Source organism: Hipposideros armiger, unplaced genomic scaffold (assembly GCF_001890085.2).
Source record: "Hipposideros armiger isolate ML-2016 unplaced genomic scaffold, ASM189008v1 scaffold_67, whole genome shotgun sequence".
NCBI lineage: Eukaryota > Metazoa > Chordata > Mammalia > Chiroptera > Hipposideridae > Hipposideros > Hipposideros armiger.
In genome coordinates this window covers 4,354,324-4,368,656 of record NW_017731417.1, presented here as the reverse complement: position 1 = coordinate 4,368,656, position 14,333 = coordinate 4,354,324, and the positions used below count along the sequence as shown (strand labels likewise).

The following is a 14,333-nucleotide window of genomic DNA, read 5'->3' as shown; positions in this document are numbered from 1 at the left end:
AACCGGGGCCCTCTGGCATCCCAAGCGAGTTCTTAACCATCACGCCACTCGGCCGGCCCGGGATTTTTTTTTAAAGAGTAGTTTTAAGAAGGATTAGAAATACCTGAAGATTATTATTCTATTATGTATGACATTGTATAAAATTTTCTTTAGATACTAAAATGAAAGAATGTTTTAAAGTCACCATGCAAATTAATTTTTCTTTCAGCACATGATTTTGATAAAAGATCAGCTATCAAAACAACAAAATGAGGGGGATAGTATCATCGGTAAACTCAAAAAAGATCTAAATGATGAAAAAAAGAGAGTTCATCAACTTGAAGATGATAAAATGAACATTACTAAAGAGTTAGACATGCAGAAAGAAAAGATAATTCAAAGTGAACTGGTCCTCAGTGACTTGCATTTAACCAAACAGAAGCTAGAGGATGAAGTAAAAGATTTAGTAGATCAACTGAATAAATCACAAAACAATAATTTAAACATCCAGAAGGAGAACTTTGAACTTAAGGAACATCTGAAACAAAATGAGGAGGAGCTTTCTAGAATCAGGGACAAGTTAACTCAGCCTCTTAATCAAGACTCTAACAGTAATTTTAAGGACGACTTAATTAAAGAAAGGGAAGCTGAAATCAGAAACTTAAAGCAAAATCTTGCAGAAATAGAACAGCTCAATGAAAATTTAAAGAAAGCTGCTTTTGATCTCAAAATGGAAAATGAAAAGTTGGTTTTAGCATGTGAAAATGTAAGACATCAGTTGGAAGAATCTATTGCTGGTAATGATAAAATTTCTCTGGAAAAAAACACTATTGTGGAGGCTCTAAAAATGGAAAAAGGACAGTTGGAAGCAGAATTGTGTCGGGCTGAAAAGAGGCTGTTGGAAGAAGCAAGTAAGTATAAGCAAACCATTGAAGAACTGTCCAATGCACGGAGTTTGAGTGCCTCTGCTTTACAGCTCGAACATGAGCGTTTAATTCAGCTCAATCAAGACAAAGACTTTGAAATAGCACAGCTCAAAAAGAATATTGAGCACATGGATATGGACCATAAAGAGACTAAGAAAATATTGGCATCTAGTTTAGAAGAGCGGAAGCAATTGACACAACTTATAAACGAGAAAGAAATTTTTATTGAAAAACTTAAAGAGGGAAGCTCAGAGCTTCAGGAGGAATTAGATAAACATACTCAGGCCATAAGAAAAAATGAAAATTTGAAGCAAACCCTAGAGGAAAAAGAAAGAAATCTTGGATTCATGAAAGAAGAAAACAATCATCTCAAAGAAGAACTGGAACGACTCAGGGAACAGCAGAGTCGGGCTGCACTTGCGGCCGAGCCTAAAACCCTTGATTGTGTTACAGAACTAGAATCGGAGGTGTCTCAGCTGAATGTCATAAAGGATAGCCTGGAAGAGGAAATAAAGCATCACCAAAAGATAATCGAAGACCAAAACCAGAGTAAAATGCAACTCCTTCAGTCTTTACAGGAGCAGAAGAAGGAAATGGATGTGTTTAAATGCCAGCACGAGCAAATGAATGTTATGCACACCCAGCTCCTTTTAGAGAAGGATGAGGAAATTAAGACTTTGCAAAAAACGATTGAAGAAATCAAAACCCAGCGGCACGAAGAAAGACAGAACGTTCAAACAGAGAATTCTGATATTTTTCAAGAAACAAAAGTTCAGAGCCTTAATATAGAAAATGGAAGTGAGAAGCATGATTTATCCAAAGCTGAAACTGAAAAATTAGTAAAAGGAATAAAAGAACGAGAATTGGAGATTAAGCTGCTAAATGAAAAGAATATCTCTTTAACTAAACAGATTGATCAGCTGTCCAAAGATGAGGTTGGTAAACTAACTCAGATTATCCAGCAGAAAGATTTGGAGATACAGGCTCTTACTGCTCGAGTTTCTTCACCTTCCTATACCCAGGATGTCGTTTACCTCCAACAGCAGCTGCAGGCCTATGCTATGGAGCGAGAACAAGTATTAGCTGTTTTGAATGAGAAAACGAGGGAAAATAGCCACTTGAAAACAGAATATCACAAAATGATAGATATCGTTGCTGCCAAAGAAGCAGCCCTCATTAAGCTGCAAGATGAAAATAATAAATTGTCCACTAGATTTGAAAGTAGTGGACAAGATATGTTTAGAGAAACTGTTCAGAATTTATCACGCATCATTCGAGAAAAAGACATTGAAATAGATGCACTAAGTCAGAAGTGTCAGACGTTAGTGACAGTTTTACAGACATCCAGCACTGGCGATGAGGCCGGAGGTGTTAACAGTAATCAGTTTGAGGAGCTTTTGCAGGAACGCAATAAATTAAAACAACAGGTAAAGAAAATGGAAGAGTGGAAGCAGCAGGTGATGACCACTGTACAAAATATGCATCGTGAATCCGCCCAGCTCCAGGAGGAACTGCAGCAGCTTCAGGCACAGGTTTTGGTTGACAGTGACAATAATTCTAAATTACAAGTGGATTATACTGGTCTAATCCAAAGTTACGAGCAGAATGAAACCAAACTCAAAAATTTTGGGCAGGAATTAGCCCAAGTTCAGCACAGCATAGGGCAGCTTTGCAATACCAAAGATCTTCTTTTAGGAAAACTTGATATTATTTCCCCTCAGCTCTCTTCTGGGCCATTGCTTACTTCCCAGCCAGCAGAGTCTCTTGAAACGGTTAAGGCTGATGCATTGGGGGAGTCTTCTCAACAAGAGATAGAAGAGCTAAGAAAGTCGCTGCAGGAAAAAGATGCAACAATTAGAACTCTGCAGGAAAATAATCACCGATTGTCTGATTCCGTTGCTGCTACCTCAGAGCTAGAAAGAAAAGAACACGAACAAGCAGATTCAGAAATTAAGCAGCTCAAGGAGAAACAAGACGTTTTACAAAAGTCACTTAAGGAGAAAGACCTCCTAATCAAAGCCAAAAGTGATCAGTTACTGTCTTTAAATGAAAATTTCACTAACAAGGTGAATGAAAATGAACTTTTGAGGCAGGCAGTAACAAACCTGAAGGAGAGAGCGTTAATTTTAGAAATGAACATTCGTGAACTAAAAGAGGAAAATGAAAAAATAGTAGAAACAAGCAGGGAAAAGGAAACAGAATACCAGGCATTGCAAGAGACTAACATGAAGTTTTCTATGATGCTGCGTGAAAGAGAGTTTGAGTGCCATTCAATGAAGGAGAAGGCTCTTGCTTGTGAGCAACTCCTGAAAGAGAAAGAGCAGGTATGTTCTGGATGGTGCATCAGATACAGAGGGAAGCTGGGGTGGAGGGAAGTTGGTGTGTTACTCGATTGATGTTATTTTTGTAATATGAATTTGTTCGTTTAGAAATAGTTCTTTCAAGCTATTGTGATTCATTCTAAGTAAATATTCTTCAGAGGCATCTGGAAATTTCTCCCTCAAATGATAAGCTATTTCCAAATATTTTTAATACTAGATTATTTTTTTGCAGCCTGTTAAGTAGAAAAAGAGTTTAGCAGCAATTAATATTTTTCTTTGGAAAATAGAAATGTGTTACAAGGGAATTTTGAAGTCAGTGCAATTTAACTAAATTTTAGGCCTATTTTATTAGCTGCTAGTAATGATTAACATTTCAGAGGTTTTTATATGTAATGGGAAGCTCTGAAATACATGCGACATCTTTGACAATGATCTGCAGTAAGAAATACATTTTATATTGTGACACAGTAAGCACTCTGTGTGTGTGTGTATAAAACAGAAGTTTCAGGAATCAGAAATTACCCTTATACATGTGATGCTCTGTTAAAAAAGAAAACACTGGATGACCCGTTAAATTGGTTTTTATGACTCAGTCACAACCTGGTATTTGAAAAGTGCTAGCCATGAGTAGTGCTTTTCACACGTTAGGCTCAGTAAATATTCTGTACCTAGCTCTGTCACTGGCGTGACTTTGGGTGTGTTTTGACCTTATTGGTTTATCCAATCATAAAATGGGTTGTAGCAATTTAATTCATATATATATACATACATATATACATATGTATATATATATATATGTGTGTGTGTGTGTGTATATATATTATATATGTAGTTTTTGTTACATTTTAATTTTTAAATGCAGTTGATTTTGATTTCTATAAGAATGAATTGAAGGAAGACCTAATACATTATACTGTGATAGATGCTGTGCAGGGCTTTCTTCATAGTGCTCTATGACTCTGGTTTCTGTGTTTTTAGTAGAAGTTTGGAAAAGAAATGAGAATATTCAACAAGTGCTTCTTGAACGTTTATGTGTTGCCAGGCACAAGATACAAAATGATTTAACGTCTTTTGCCAATTAAGTTCTCCTAGGGTCTTGGATTCAAGTTTGAGAATGCTTGAGGTAGTTTTCACTTGGTAAGAAAAGTCTTACCTCCTTTTCCCTTCGTTGCCATCTAATCAAGTAGGTACATTGATAGTGTTGAGATGTTCTCCCTCACATATAGCTTCTTGTGGTGCTGGTCTATAATTAGTATGAAAAAGACTCTTAAAGGACAGAAGCTTTCTGTTGCTCACCAACCAAAGTTAGGTGTCATGTCTTAGGGCTGTAAGATTACAATAGAGGAGTGTAGAACAAGGAAGCATTCTTTTAATATATTTTTTCCTTGTGTAGTTTTGGCATCTTGTAGAATTTAGTTCTATTCATTGACATTTATAGATCTAAAGCACAGATTTAATTGAGACCTACCTTTCAGGAAGCTCCCTAAGTTAAGTCATATTTGAGGGTAATTAGCATAAACGAATCAATTTCTTCCAATACTCTATATCAGGGGTCGGCAAACTGCGGCTCGTGAGCCACATGCGGCTCTTTGGGTACGTTCCATCTCAAAAGTTTGCTGACCCCTGAAAGAGCCAATCCTGCCCCTCACAACAATTTAAAAATGATTCGAGAGCCATAAACATAATCATCATTATGTGAATAATATCCTTTAAAAATTTTATAAATAAAACTATGATAGTTTTATTTTCATTTTCAATTTTACTTCAGTAAGCCACAGTTTGCTGACCCCTGGCTGCTCTTCTGTCTCAAAAGCTTACTGACCCCTGCTCTATATAATTGGAGAGTACCTTTATTCTATTTTGAGTATAATAACATCTCTTTAGGAGGAAAGGGATGCTCTCAACAGGAGATCTTCAATTCTATTTAATTTTCAAGCATTTATTCTTTCTCTGTAATACGAAAAAAATTTTATCTGAAAAGCTACTTGGAGAATATTGGCCTCGCTATGCCTGAGGAGGTGGTGAGATAAAGGAACAGATGGTTTTATGTTTTGGTTTAGATCATTTATCTTGAGGGACACATATATTCTTAAAGAAAAAGAAACTTTCCATGAAAATTTAAAATAACACCTACCTATAAATAGATTCATATGATATGCATATTTAAAACCAAGAAAAGCATTGGCTGTAAATAGTCTGTCACTTTTTTGTGCTTTTTAGAATTCAAGCTATCATCTTAAATTCCTGGCCCTATTTTTGCAATGAAGGGTTACCTTTTTTTTCTGTTGTCCTTAATATATTATACTTGTATGGAATGCATTCAGGAATAAATTTTCACAACCATCTAGCAAGATAATCATTCCAGAGTTGCTTCCCTTTGCTAATTGCTGCCAAAATGTTCCTTGAAAATAGACTGTGCATGTGAAAGATTTCCCTTTCTCTCCTCTGCTAGCATCTTGATGTTGTTCCTTTCTCTAATAACAATTGTGTATGCCTGATGAATGGGGGGACACACACACACTTTTTTGAGTGATTTTGGGGTTTGTGGTCACTATTGTGTAGGGTAAATTTGAAGAGATTGTGTCTTCTGAGTTCTTTTTAAAACATTTCTAATAAACTTTTTAAGAACAGTTTTAGATTAGAAAAGTTGCAAAGATAGTAGAGTTCCCATATACTTTACACCCAGTTTCCCTTATTTTTAACACCTGACACTATTATGGCACATTTGTCACAATTAATGAACCAATACTGATATGTTACTATTAACTAAACTTCATACTTCATTTGAATTTCCTTAATTTTTTGCCAAATGTCCTTTGCCTGTTTTAGGGCGCCATCCAAGATACCACAGTATATTTAGCCGTTATGTATTCTTAGGCTCCTTTAGACTGTGACAGTTTCTCAGACTACTTTTTTGATGACCTTGACATGGTTCTATTTTGAAATTAATTGATAATGAATTGTCTTCTTTTAATGCATTTTTCTTTAAAGCTAAAGTTATTTCTTTCCAAAAGGGCAAGACTGGGGAGTTGAATCAGCTTTTAAATGCAGTGAAGTCACTGCAGGAGAAGACGGTTACGTTTCAGAAGGAGAGAGATCAAGTCATGTTGGCCCTGAAACAGAAACAAATGGAAAATGCTGCTGTACAGAATGAGGTATACTTTCACTTTAAAGAAACAGTGATTCAGGCGCTAAGTTTGGTAACTATTAAGTAAGAAAACTGTAACGATTACCATTTAAAATGAATTTCTTTCTTAGGTGATGTTTTCTTAGTCTTCTTCTGATGTGCTATAGTAGGATTTTCATCTCCCAGAGTGCATTTTATTTCAGTTTTCAAAAGTGAAAACCATGATCAAATCATTAGGTTGTACACCTGAAACTAAATTGTACCTTAATTTTTTTTAATGGGAAAAAAAAAAGAAGTGAAAACCAGGGCATGTTTTGGATATAAGAAAAATTTCCCACCCATAAAATATGGAAAAAATGAGATTTACTGAAAAGTGGTCTGTCACAAAAAGCCTAGTACTTTGTATAATTCCATTTTCCATTATAGCCACAGGGAATGAGATCTTACAAAGTAAACCTTCCCAATGAATATTCAGGATGATTTCAGGAGACTTTTCCGAGCATAAATACATCTTACAGTATGAGAAATTAGTATACAATTGATTCACTTCAATAATGAGGGAAAATTTAATAACAGGTGGCTTGTGGGGTTGGGTTGGGTGGCATTGAGGGAGCATTTTATAGAAGAAAAATAAAGAAATGTCCTCTATCTAGGTTCAACATTTACGTGACAAAGAATTACGCTTAAACCAGGAGCTAGAGAGATTGCGTAACCATCTTTTAGAAACAGAAGATTCTTATACCCGAGAAGTTTTGGCTGCAGAAGATAGAGAGGCTAAACTAAGAAAGAGAGTCACAGTATTGGAGGAAAAGCTAGTTTCATCCTCTAATGCAATGGAAAATGCAAGGTAACTTTCTCACTTTTTTAGCATTAATATTAACCGAGCACTCCTTGAGTGTAAGACTCAGTAGGCATTTTTCATGTTATCTCATTTTATTCTCACAAAATGTATTATCTCCATTTACAGATGAAGAAACTTAGGGTAAAGAGGTTTAGTAACCTTCCTGAGGTCAGGCACACAGAGAGTGTGTGGGTTTCTTACTCAGGTCTGTAACTCTTAACCAGACGTGGCATTCAAACTGAAGGTTTTCTGAATCTTAACCATTACCCTAGATCAGGGGTGTCAAACTGGCGGCCTGCGGGCCACATGTGGCCCTCGAGGTAATTTTTTGTGGCCCACGATGCTCTCAAATAAAATGAAAATAGAAAAAATTGTTATGAAGAAAATAGAGCTTAGGGGAGATCGAGGCAATACCATATACACAATTCCCTCGTTAACCCTGAGTATACACGTGGCCCCGTGCCTTTCCTGGGGACCTGTGGGCATGTATAAACGCACTGACTCAGTTCCGGCGACGTTTGGAAGCGATATGTCTGCCACTCTCAGTGTCACGTAATGTAAACAGATCCCAATAGAGAAAAGGTTAAAAAGAGCACTCGGGTAAAAAAGAATAATTTTAGTTTTATAAATACATTAAATAAAATAAATGTTTAAATAAAAGCAATTATATAGTGTTTTAATTATCCATAGTCCTGAATCCTCACTTCAGAATATAAATTTAACAAAATTTGTAAATGTGATGTGGCCCGCGTGAATCTTGCCTGTTGCACCAAATGGCCCTTGTTTTCATTGAGTTTGACACCCCTGCCCTAGATAATTGCCTCTCGTCACCTTAGGGGTTTAGACTTAAATCCTGACTGATTTAATTAGCCTTTTCAGGTTCCCAACAGAACTAATTTAATTGATATGACTATTTTTAATCAAACGATCTAAGGTTGAACAAGGTCTGACTATAAGAAGGGCGAGAATAAAGGAAGTAGCAAGGTAGAGACCTAGGTCAGAATGAATTAACGCTTGGGTTATTAAAACCTTTGAGTAAACAGTTCCCTGCTTATATATTTAAACATTTTATTTCTCTCAGTAAAATGTCTTTTCTTGTTTTTCTTTTTTTTCCTTACTATAAAACTTTTTATTTTCCTCTTCAGGAAAATCACATAAGCCAAAAAGGACATAAAGCCACCGTTCCATAAACCCAGAAATAGTCCTCTTGTGTGTCTTTATATGCTTCTATATATGTGTGTACATATTATATATGTGTGTACATATACACAAAATAGAGATCATACTATTCATACTGTTTTGTAACTGCTCCTATCAACTTATGAGTATAGTACATGCTAAGCCATATGTTTCTATGGTAACATTCTATGGCTACATAGGATACTATTATTTGGATTGCCATAATTTTTTAATTCAGTCATTTATTATTGAACATGTAGAGTGTTTCAACTTTTCAAAATTACTAAGAGTGATGTCATGATATCTCAAGATAGGTATTTTTCTGTTTATTACAGATTATTTCCTTAGTGTAAAGTTTTAGAAATGAAAGTTCTGGTTCAAAGGGCATTTTTAACACTTTTGAAATGTACTGTCAGATAATCTTCCAGAAGACTCATGCCCATTTATATTGCCATTGGTGGTATATGCATTTTGTTATTTATCTTTTTACTACGTATGATGCTGAGGGGAGATATAAGGAGATAGTAGATATTATATCTGTTTGCAAAGAGGTTATGGATCAGTAGAGACAATCAATACTTGTGAGGGTGAACTCCTCCGTCACTTTGTAGAGTATATGATTATGCCTCCATTCTCTGAAGGAAAACTTGTTTAAAATGAGAATGAAAACAATGAATGGTCATTGTGTTTCACATTGGCAGAAATGCCAAAACACCCTCAGACTATAAAATTGATCATCTTTCCTTTCGATTTCAAGCCCTTATTTTCTCTAATTAAAACAGTTTTGAGTCTCTGCCCACTTTCATTTACCTTTCATAATAATTGCCAGAATAACCTTCATTAAGTAGAGCTGTGATCTTGTTGCTCCTTTTCTCAAAACCAGGGCAGACTCCCATGATTCAGTCCTGGGCTGTCTACCACCTTAGCCCTACTTGTCACCGTCATCTATATCCAACCAAACGGTATTACACTTCTTCAGATACAGCTACTGTTTTCTATTTCTTCTACTTTTTCATTTCATATTCTTTCTTCTACCTGAAAGGGGGCCTGATCCCTAACAGTTTTTCTAGTAATCCCACCTATTCTTCAAATAGAAGAATTTGTTTTCTTTGAATAGAAACATTTCCTTCATAAAGAATGCTTTATTTAGCACCCCACTCCTCAAATGGAAAACCAGACACTGGTGTGATGTTTTTTTCCTTTGAACCTGCATGATATTTTGAGTCTTTCATAGGGCATTTGTATTTTACTTTAGGGTACAGGTAATTGTTGATCGCACCTTCTCCTACCCACAGAATGTAAGGTCACTGAGGGTAGGAACGATGGCATTTATTTTGTACTCTTCCCACAAACATATTCTTGCACATAGTTGATAGATCTTTAGTAAATATTAGTTACATAAATAAATCTACAAACCAGATTATGGTGTATTGAGCCCTTATTTAACAACAGTCACGCCTGGTAATTGACTCACTTTTTGAGTGACATCACAGCTTGTTTCATCCTTAGGATCACCCTTTGAGTGATTTGCTAATCAGTAAAGTTGAATAAAACCCAGGGACATTTGAGGGCAGTCGTCTCCTGATTACCAATTTACTTCTTTTTCCACAAGAGGGTACTGTTGGGTAAAGTTTCTTCAAAAAGTTAGCTGCTCTCAATAAGCTTTGATCAACTGCTCTTGAATAAGAATTTAACTGGTTATTAAAAACCCAGGAATGGTTATTGCAATATATTGTATGTAATACTTATATATTAAGGAAGTACATCAGTCGCATTAGCCTGGATAGGTGCTGTATGAATCTCTGAGGGAACTCTGATTTATTATTTGGGGCAGGCGTAGGTGTTATTTCATGTAAGCAGCAGGATGATAGTAAAAGATAGTTGCCTAGTAATCAGAGCAGTTAATCAGTGCTCTAACCTTAGGGAAGTTGTGACTTCACTGTGGTTGCAACTGTTAAAAGTAAGGGGCTGCCATAGAATTCATTGTTTGTTGGGTTGGAAGTTGGACAAAATGACCTCCAAGGTCCCTTACAAGTTACAATTTTATGATAAAGTACATCTTAGAGTTTTATCCTGGAAACACAAAGGTTGCAAGCTATTTGTAAATTTTTCTTACTGTGACATTTCTTGTTTAGCCCAATTCTGTCTTTAAAATGACTGCTGTTTATTCAGAGTCACATTGACAGGAAGGATGGTTAAATTAACAAAAATTGAGAACAAAGATTAGAGGTACTCTTCAGGTTTCTGTGAAACCTGTCTTGAATTTAATGCTGTAAAATGTAGGGAAGGTCAAATTCATAGAGACAAAAAGTAGAATTATGGTTGCTGCAGGAAAGGAGACTTATTGTTTAATGACTGGAGTTTCAGCTTGGGAAAATGAAAAGAGTTCTGCAGATGGATGGTGGTAGTAGTTATACAACATTGTGAATGCACCTAGTGCCACTGAACTCTACATTTAAGAATGGTTAAAATGGCAAATTTTAACCATTTTATGTCTATTTTACCACAATTTTAAAAAAAGCAGGGAAGAGGCTTCCATCTTCTTAAAGTTATCTAAATACTTTGAAATCTAATTTGCATTTAATGGAGTAAAATGTAGGGAAGATGTTTCATCTTGTTAAAGTCCCTAAATAGAAACAGTTTGACTTTCATTCGTTTTGTTTGAAGCCATCAAGCCAGTTTGCAGGTAGAATCATTGCAGGAACAATTGAACATAGTCTCCAAGCAAAGAGATGAAACTACCCTGCAACTTTCTATGTCCCAAGAACAAGTAAAGCAGTATGCTCTCTCACTCTCCAACCTGCAGATGGTACTAGAGCATTTCCAACAAGGTGAGTTGTATTGTCAGTCTTTCAGTGAAGAAAAAGTATTGTAGTTATTGGGAATTTTGGCTTATTTGAGTGCTATTTTAGATTGGGCATGGCATATCTTTGAAAGGTTACCCACTTGTAGGGGGAAAAGATAAGTAGCCATCAACGAGTTAATTTCAACTGCTTTTACAATTCAGACTAGAGAACATAAACTATATATAAAGTCACTATTATTAAAGATTTGTTTAGTATTATGACAAGTTAAGGTGAGTGTTGGGGAAATATAAGGGCTACATAGAAAGGAAGATCTTGTGATAAAGAGGGGGGTACAAAGGAAGAGAGAGGCACATGTAGAGAAGATGCTTGGGTTTTGAGATATTCGTTGGAGGTTGAACCCACTTCGAAGAGTTAATCACCAGTAACTGCTGTCCTTTGAAATATCGATGAATTTATTCTTAGTTCTTCATCTATACTTCAAGGTAAATACATTTTCTAATCCAGGTGGAAAATACTTTTCTGGAGACACAATAACAGTGGCCAGAGCAGTTTAACTCTCATAACTGAATATGCTTTCTCACTTCTACCTTCCATCCTCACATTTACCCCCTTTAGAGCATTCACGCATCCATTTGTTTATTCATACATTCAGTAATTATTGGCAATGAATTAACTGCTAGTGGGGGCGGGTGGGGAATTAGGGGATATGAGGCTAATAAAGCAACAGGGGTTATAGTTTTATATCTAAGCTAAGCTTTAAATTTGTACATATGTAGACCTTCAGGGTTACTCCTGCTTGAAATCTTGAATTTTAAATATAAGATTACTCCATATAATACTAGAGTGGATGTGTGCCAAGTAGTATGGTACTGAGGCCATAGGGGAAGCTTTGCCGAAGAGGAAATACTTGAGTGAAGTTCCGAGAGAAGGAAGAGTTTGCAAGATGGAGAAGAATTTAGGCAGAGGAAACTGATCTCATCACTTTAATTCCAGTTAATATTATCACTAAGGCATATATAATTTTCTTCTTGAGACATTTGAACTGTTTTTGTTAAATTATTAAAATTTCAAGTGGTTTAAAACTCTAATTTTATTACACAATTGCAAAATACAAATGTAACTTTTTTGTCCTCTTTAGAGGAAAAAGCTATGTATTCAGCTGAACTAGGAAAGAACAAACAGCTAATAGCTGAATGGAAAAAAAAGGCAGAAAATCTAGAAGAAAAACTGCTGCTGTTACAGGTTGGTCGAAGTATTTTTCTCTGGTAAATAATATTACTCATGAAACAATTTCTTGTAGAATCTTTGTCTTGGAAATAATCTTCTAAACAATTAATTTGGTGAATATTGTTTGGCCAATTTAGACCCTATGCTGGGGCATAATAGTGAACAAGATACTCAGGATTTTCCTCATGTGACATACTTTAGAGCAGACACAGCAAATATGAGATGATAGGACATTTAAATTTTCTAGCACAGATAGGTATTTTAGAGATCATTGAAAAAAAACAAATTAATCTACAGTTTTAACTTTATTCTTTTCAACAAAATATATTGGGTACTTTATTTTATATGGAGTAAAATAATGTATATTATCCCATTAGATCTTTTCCTTTTGCAGCATAATCCTTTAAAATATTTTTTTCTTTATTATTATCCTGTGTTTCATACATACAAAAAGTATGTCTAAGATATAAATAAAACAAAACCTCTTAAAGAGATATACCAAGTGACTTGCTTTTAGATTGAGGATAAACTTCTAAGCCATAAGTAAACTCTGGTGATAGCTGGTGGAAAAATAATAAAATTTCTTTACCTGTCATTAATGGTAAATATGCTGTTCAGGTACATTAATATTCCAAATATGTGAAGCCATAGTTCCTTTAAAGTTTTGAAATTTGTGTTAAATATATACATATTGGGTTGTTGGAAAAGTCATGATGCATTTTTTCTGTTTTTCGTTGCAAAAATGCATCATGACTTTTCCAACAACCCAATAATACGTATACAATATAAGAATAGCAATACAGTAAATAGCCACGCACTCACCACCCAGTATGAGACAGAATGTCGTCCTTTGAAGTTCTCATGCACCCTCCACATCTCATCCTCTTCTTGCCACTTCCTAGATAACTGTTATTCCAAAATTCTGTTTGTCACCGCCTTGTTTTCTTATGGTTTTATCACATAGATTTGCATTTCCAAACAGTACATTGTTTGGTTTTGCATATTTTTGAACTCTATAGAAATGGAATTTTTAACTGTATGTAAATTGAATAATTCTTCTTTGACTTGTTTTTCTTGCTTAGCATGATGTTCATGAGTGTCAGCCATGTTACCGTGTGGTACTGTGTGCAGATGGTTCATTATTTTCACCACTCTATTTATTGCCTGAATATATAATTTTTTTACCCATTTTATTGATAACGGACATTTTCATTATCTGCTGTACAAACAATGTGGTTATGAACTTCCTTGTTTATATCCTCTCGTGCACATGACAGCAGTTTCTTTCAGGTGTGTATCTTGATTGGAATTGCTGAGTCAGAGGGTACATATGAGCAATTTCAACTTTATTAAATGATGCCAAATTGTGTTCTAAAGCAGTTGTGCTGATTCACTCCTACCAGTAGAGCATAGAGTGCGCATTCTACATCCTTGGCAATATGTGGCATTTTCAGAATATTTTAAGCTTTTGTCTATGTGGTGGTATGTGGGAAGGGCAATCTTCTTATGGCTTTAATTTGCATTTCTCTGACTACTACTGAGGTCAGGCATCTTTTAATACATTTATTGACCGTTTATGCATACTTTCTGGTCAGCTCATTAATATATTTTAAAAGATACGTTATCCAACACTTTTAGTTGTTTCTGGTGAGTCCAGGGTATCTAGTCTGCCATATTGTTGGAATAGAAATCATATCTTCTTTTTAAACTAGCTTTATTTTTTAAAATTTAAAATGTATCATATGTTTAGAAAAAGAACAAAATAAATCAGAAGAAACTAAAGAAGGAATTACTAAAGATAAAAGCTGAAATTAATGAAATTGAAACCAAAAACCAAACAAATGGTAGAAAGAATAAATCTAAATGTTAGTTTTTGAAAAAGTCTTGATATAGTTTCAAGCTTCAGTAATTTCTTTTTTTTTTTTT

The 14,333-nt window shown here is 35.1% G+C and overlaps 1 protein-coding gene across 1 annotated transcript in view; it reads left to right on the top strand.

Annotated features, from left to right (window-relative positions):
* Positions 1-14,333, top strand: part of TRIP11 (thyroid hormone receptor interactor 11) — an 86,939-nt gene that overhangs the window by 36,187 nt on the left and 36,419 nt on the right. The window contains exons 10-14 of the mRNA XM_019642293.1: positions 209-3,229; positions 6,241-6,381; positions 7,007-7,200; positions 11,041-11,204; positions 12,319-12,422. Coding sequence (XP_019497838.1) covers positions 209-3,229; positions 6,241-6,381; positions 7,007-7,200; positions 11,041-11,204; positions 12,319-12,422 — 3,624 coding nt within the window. The remainder of the gene's footprint in view (positions 1-208; positions 3,230-6,240; positions 6,382-7,006; positions 7,201-11,040; positions 11,205-12,318; positions 12,423-14,333) is intronic.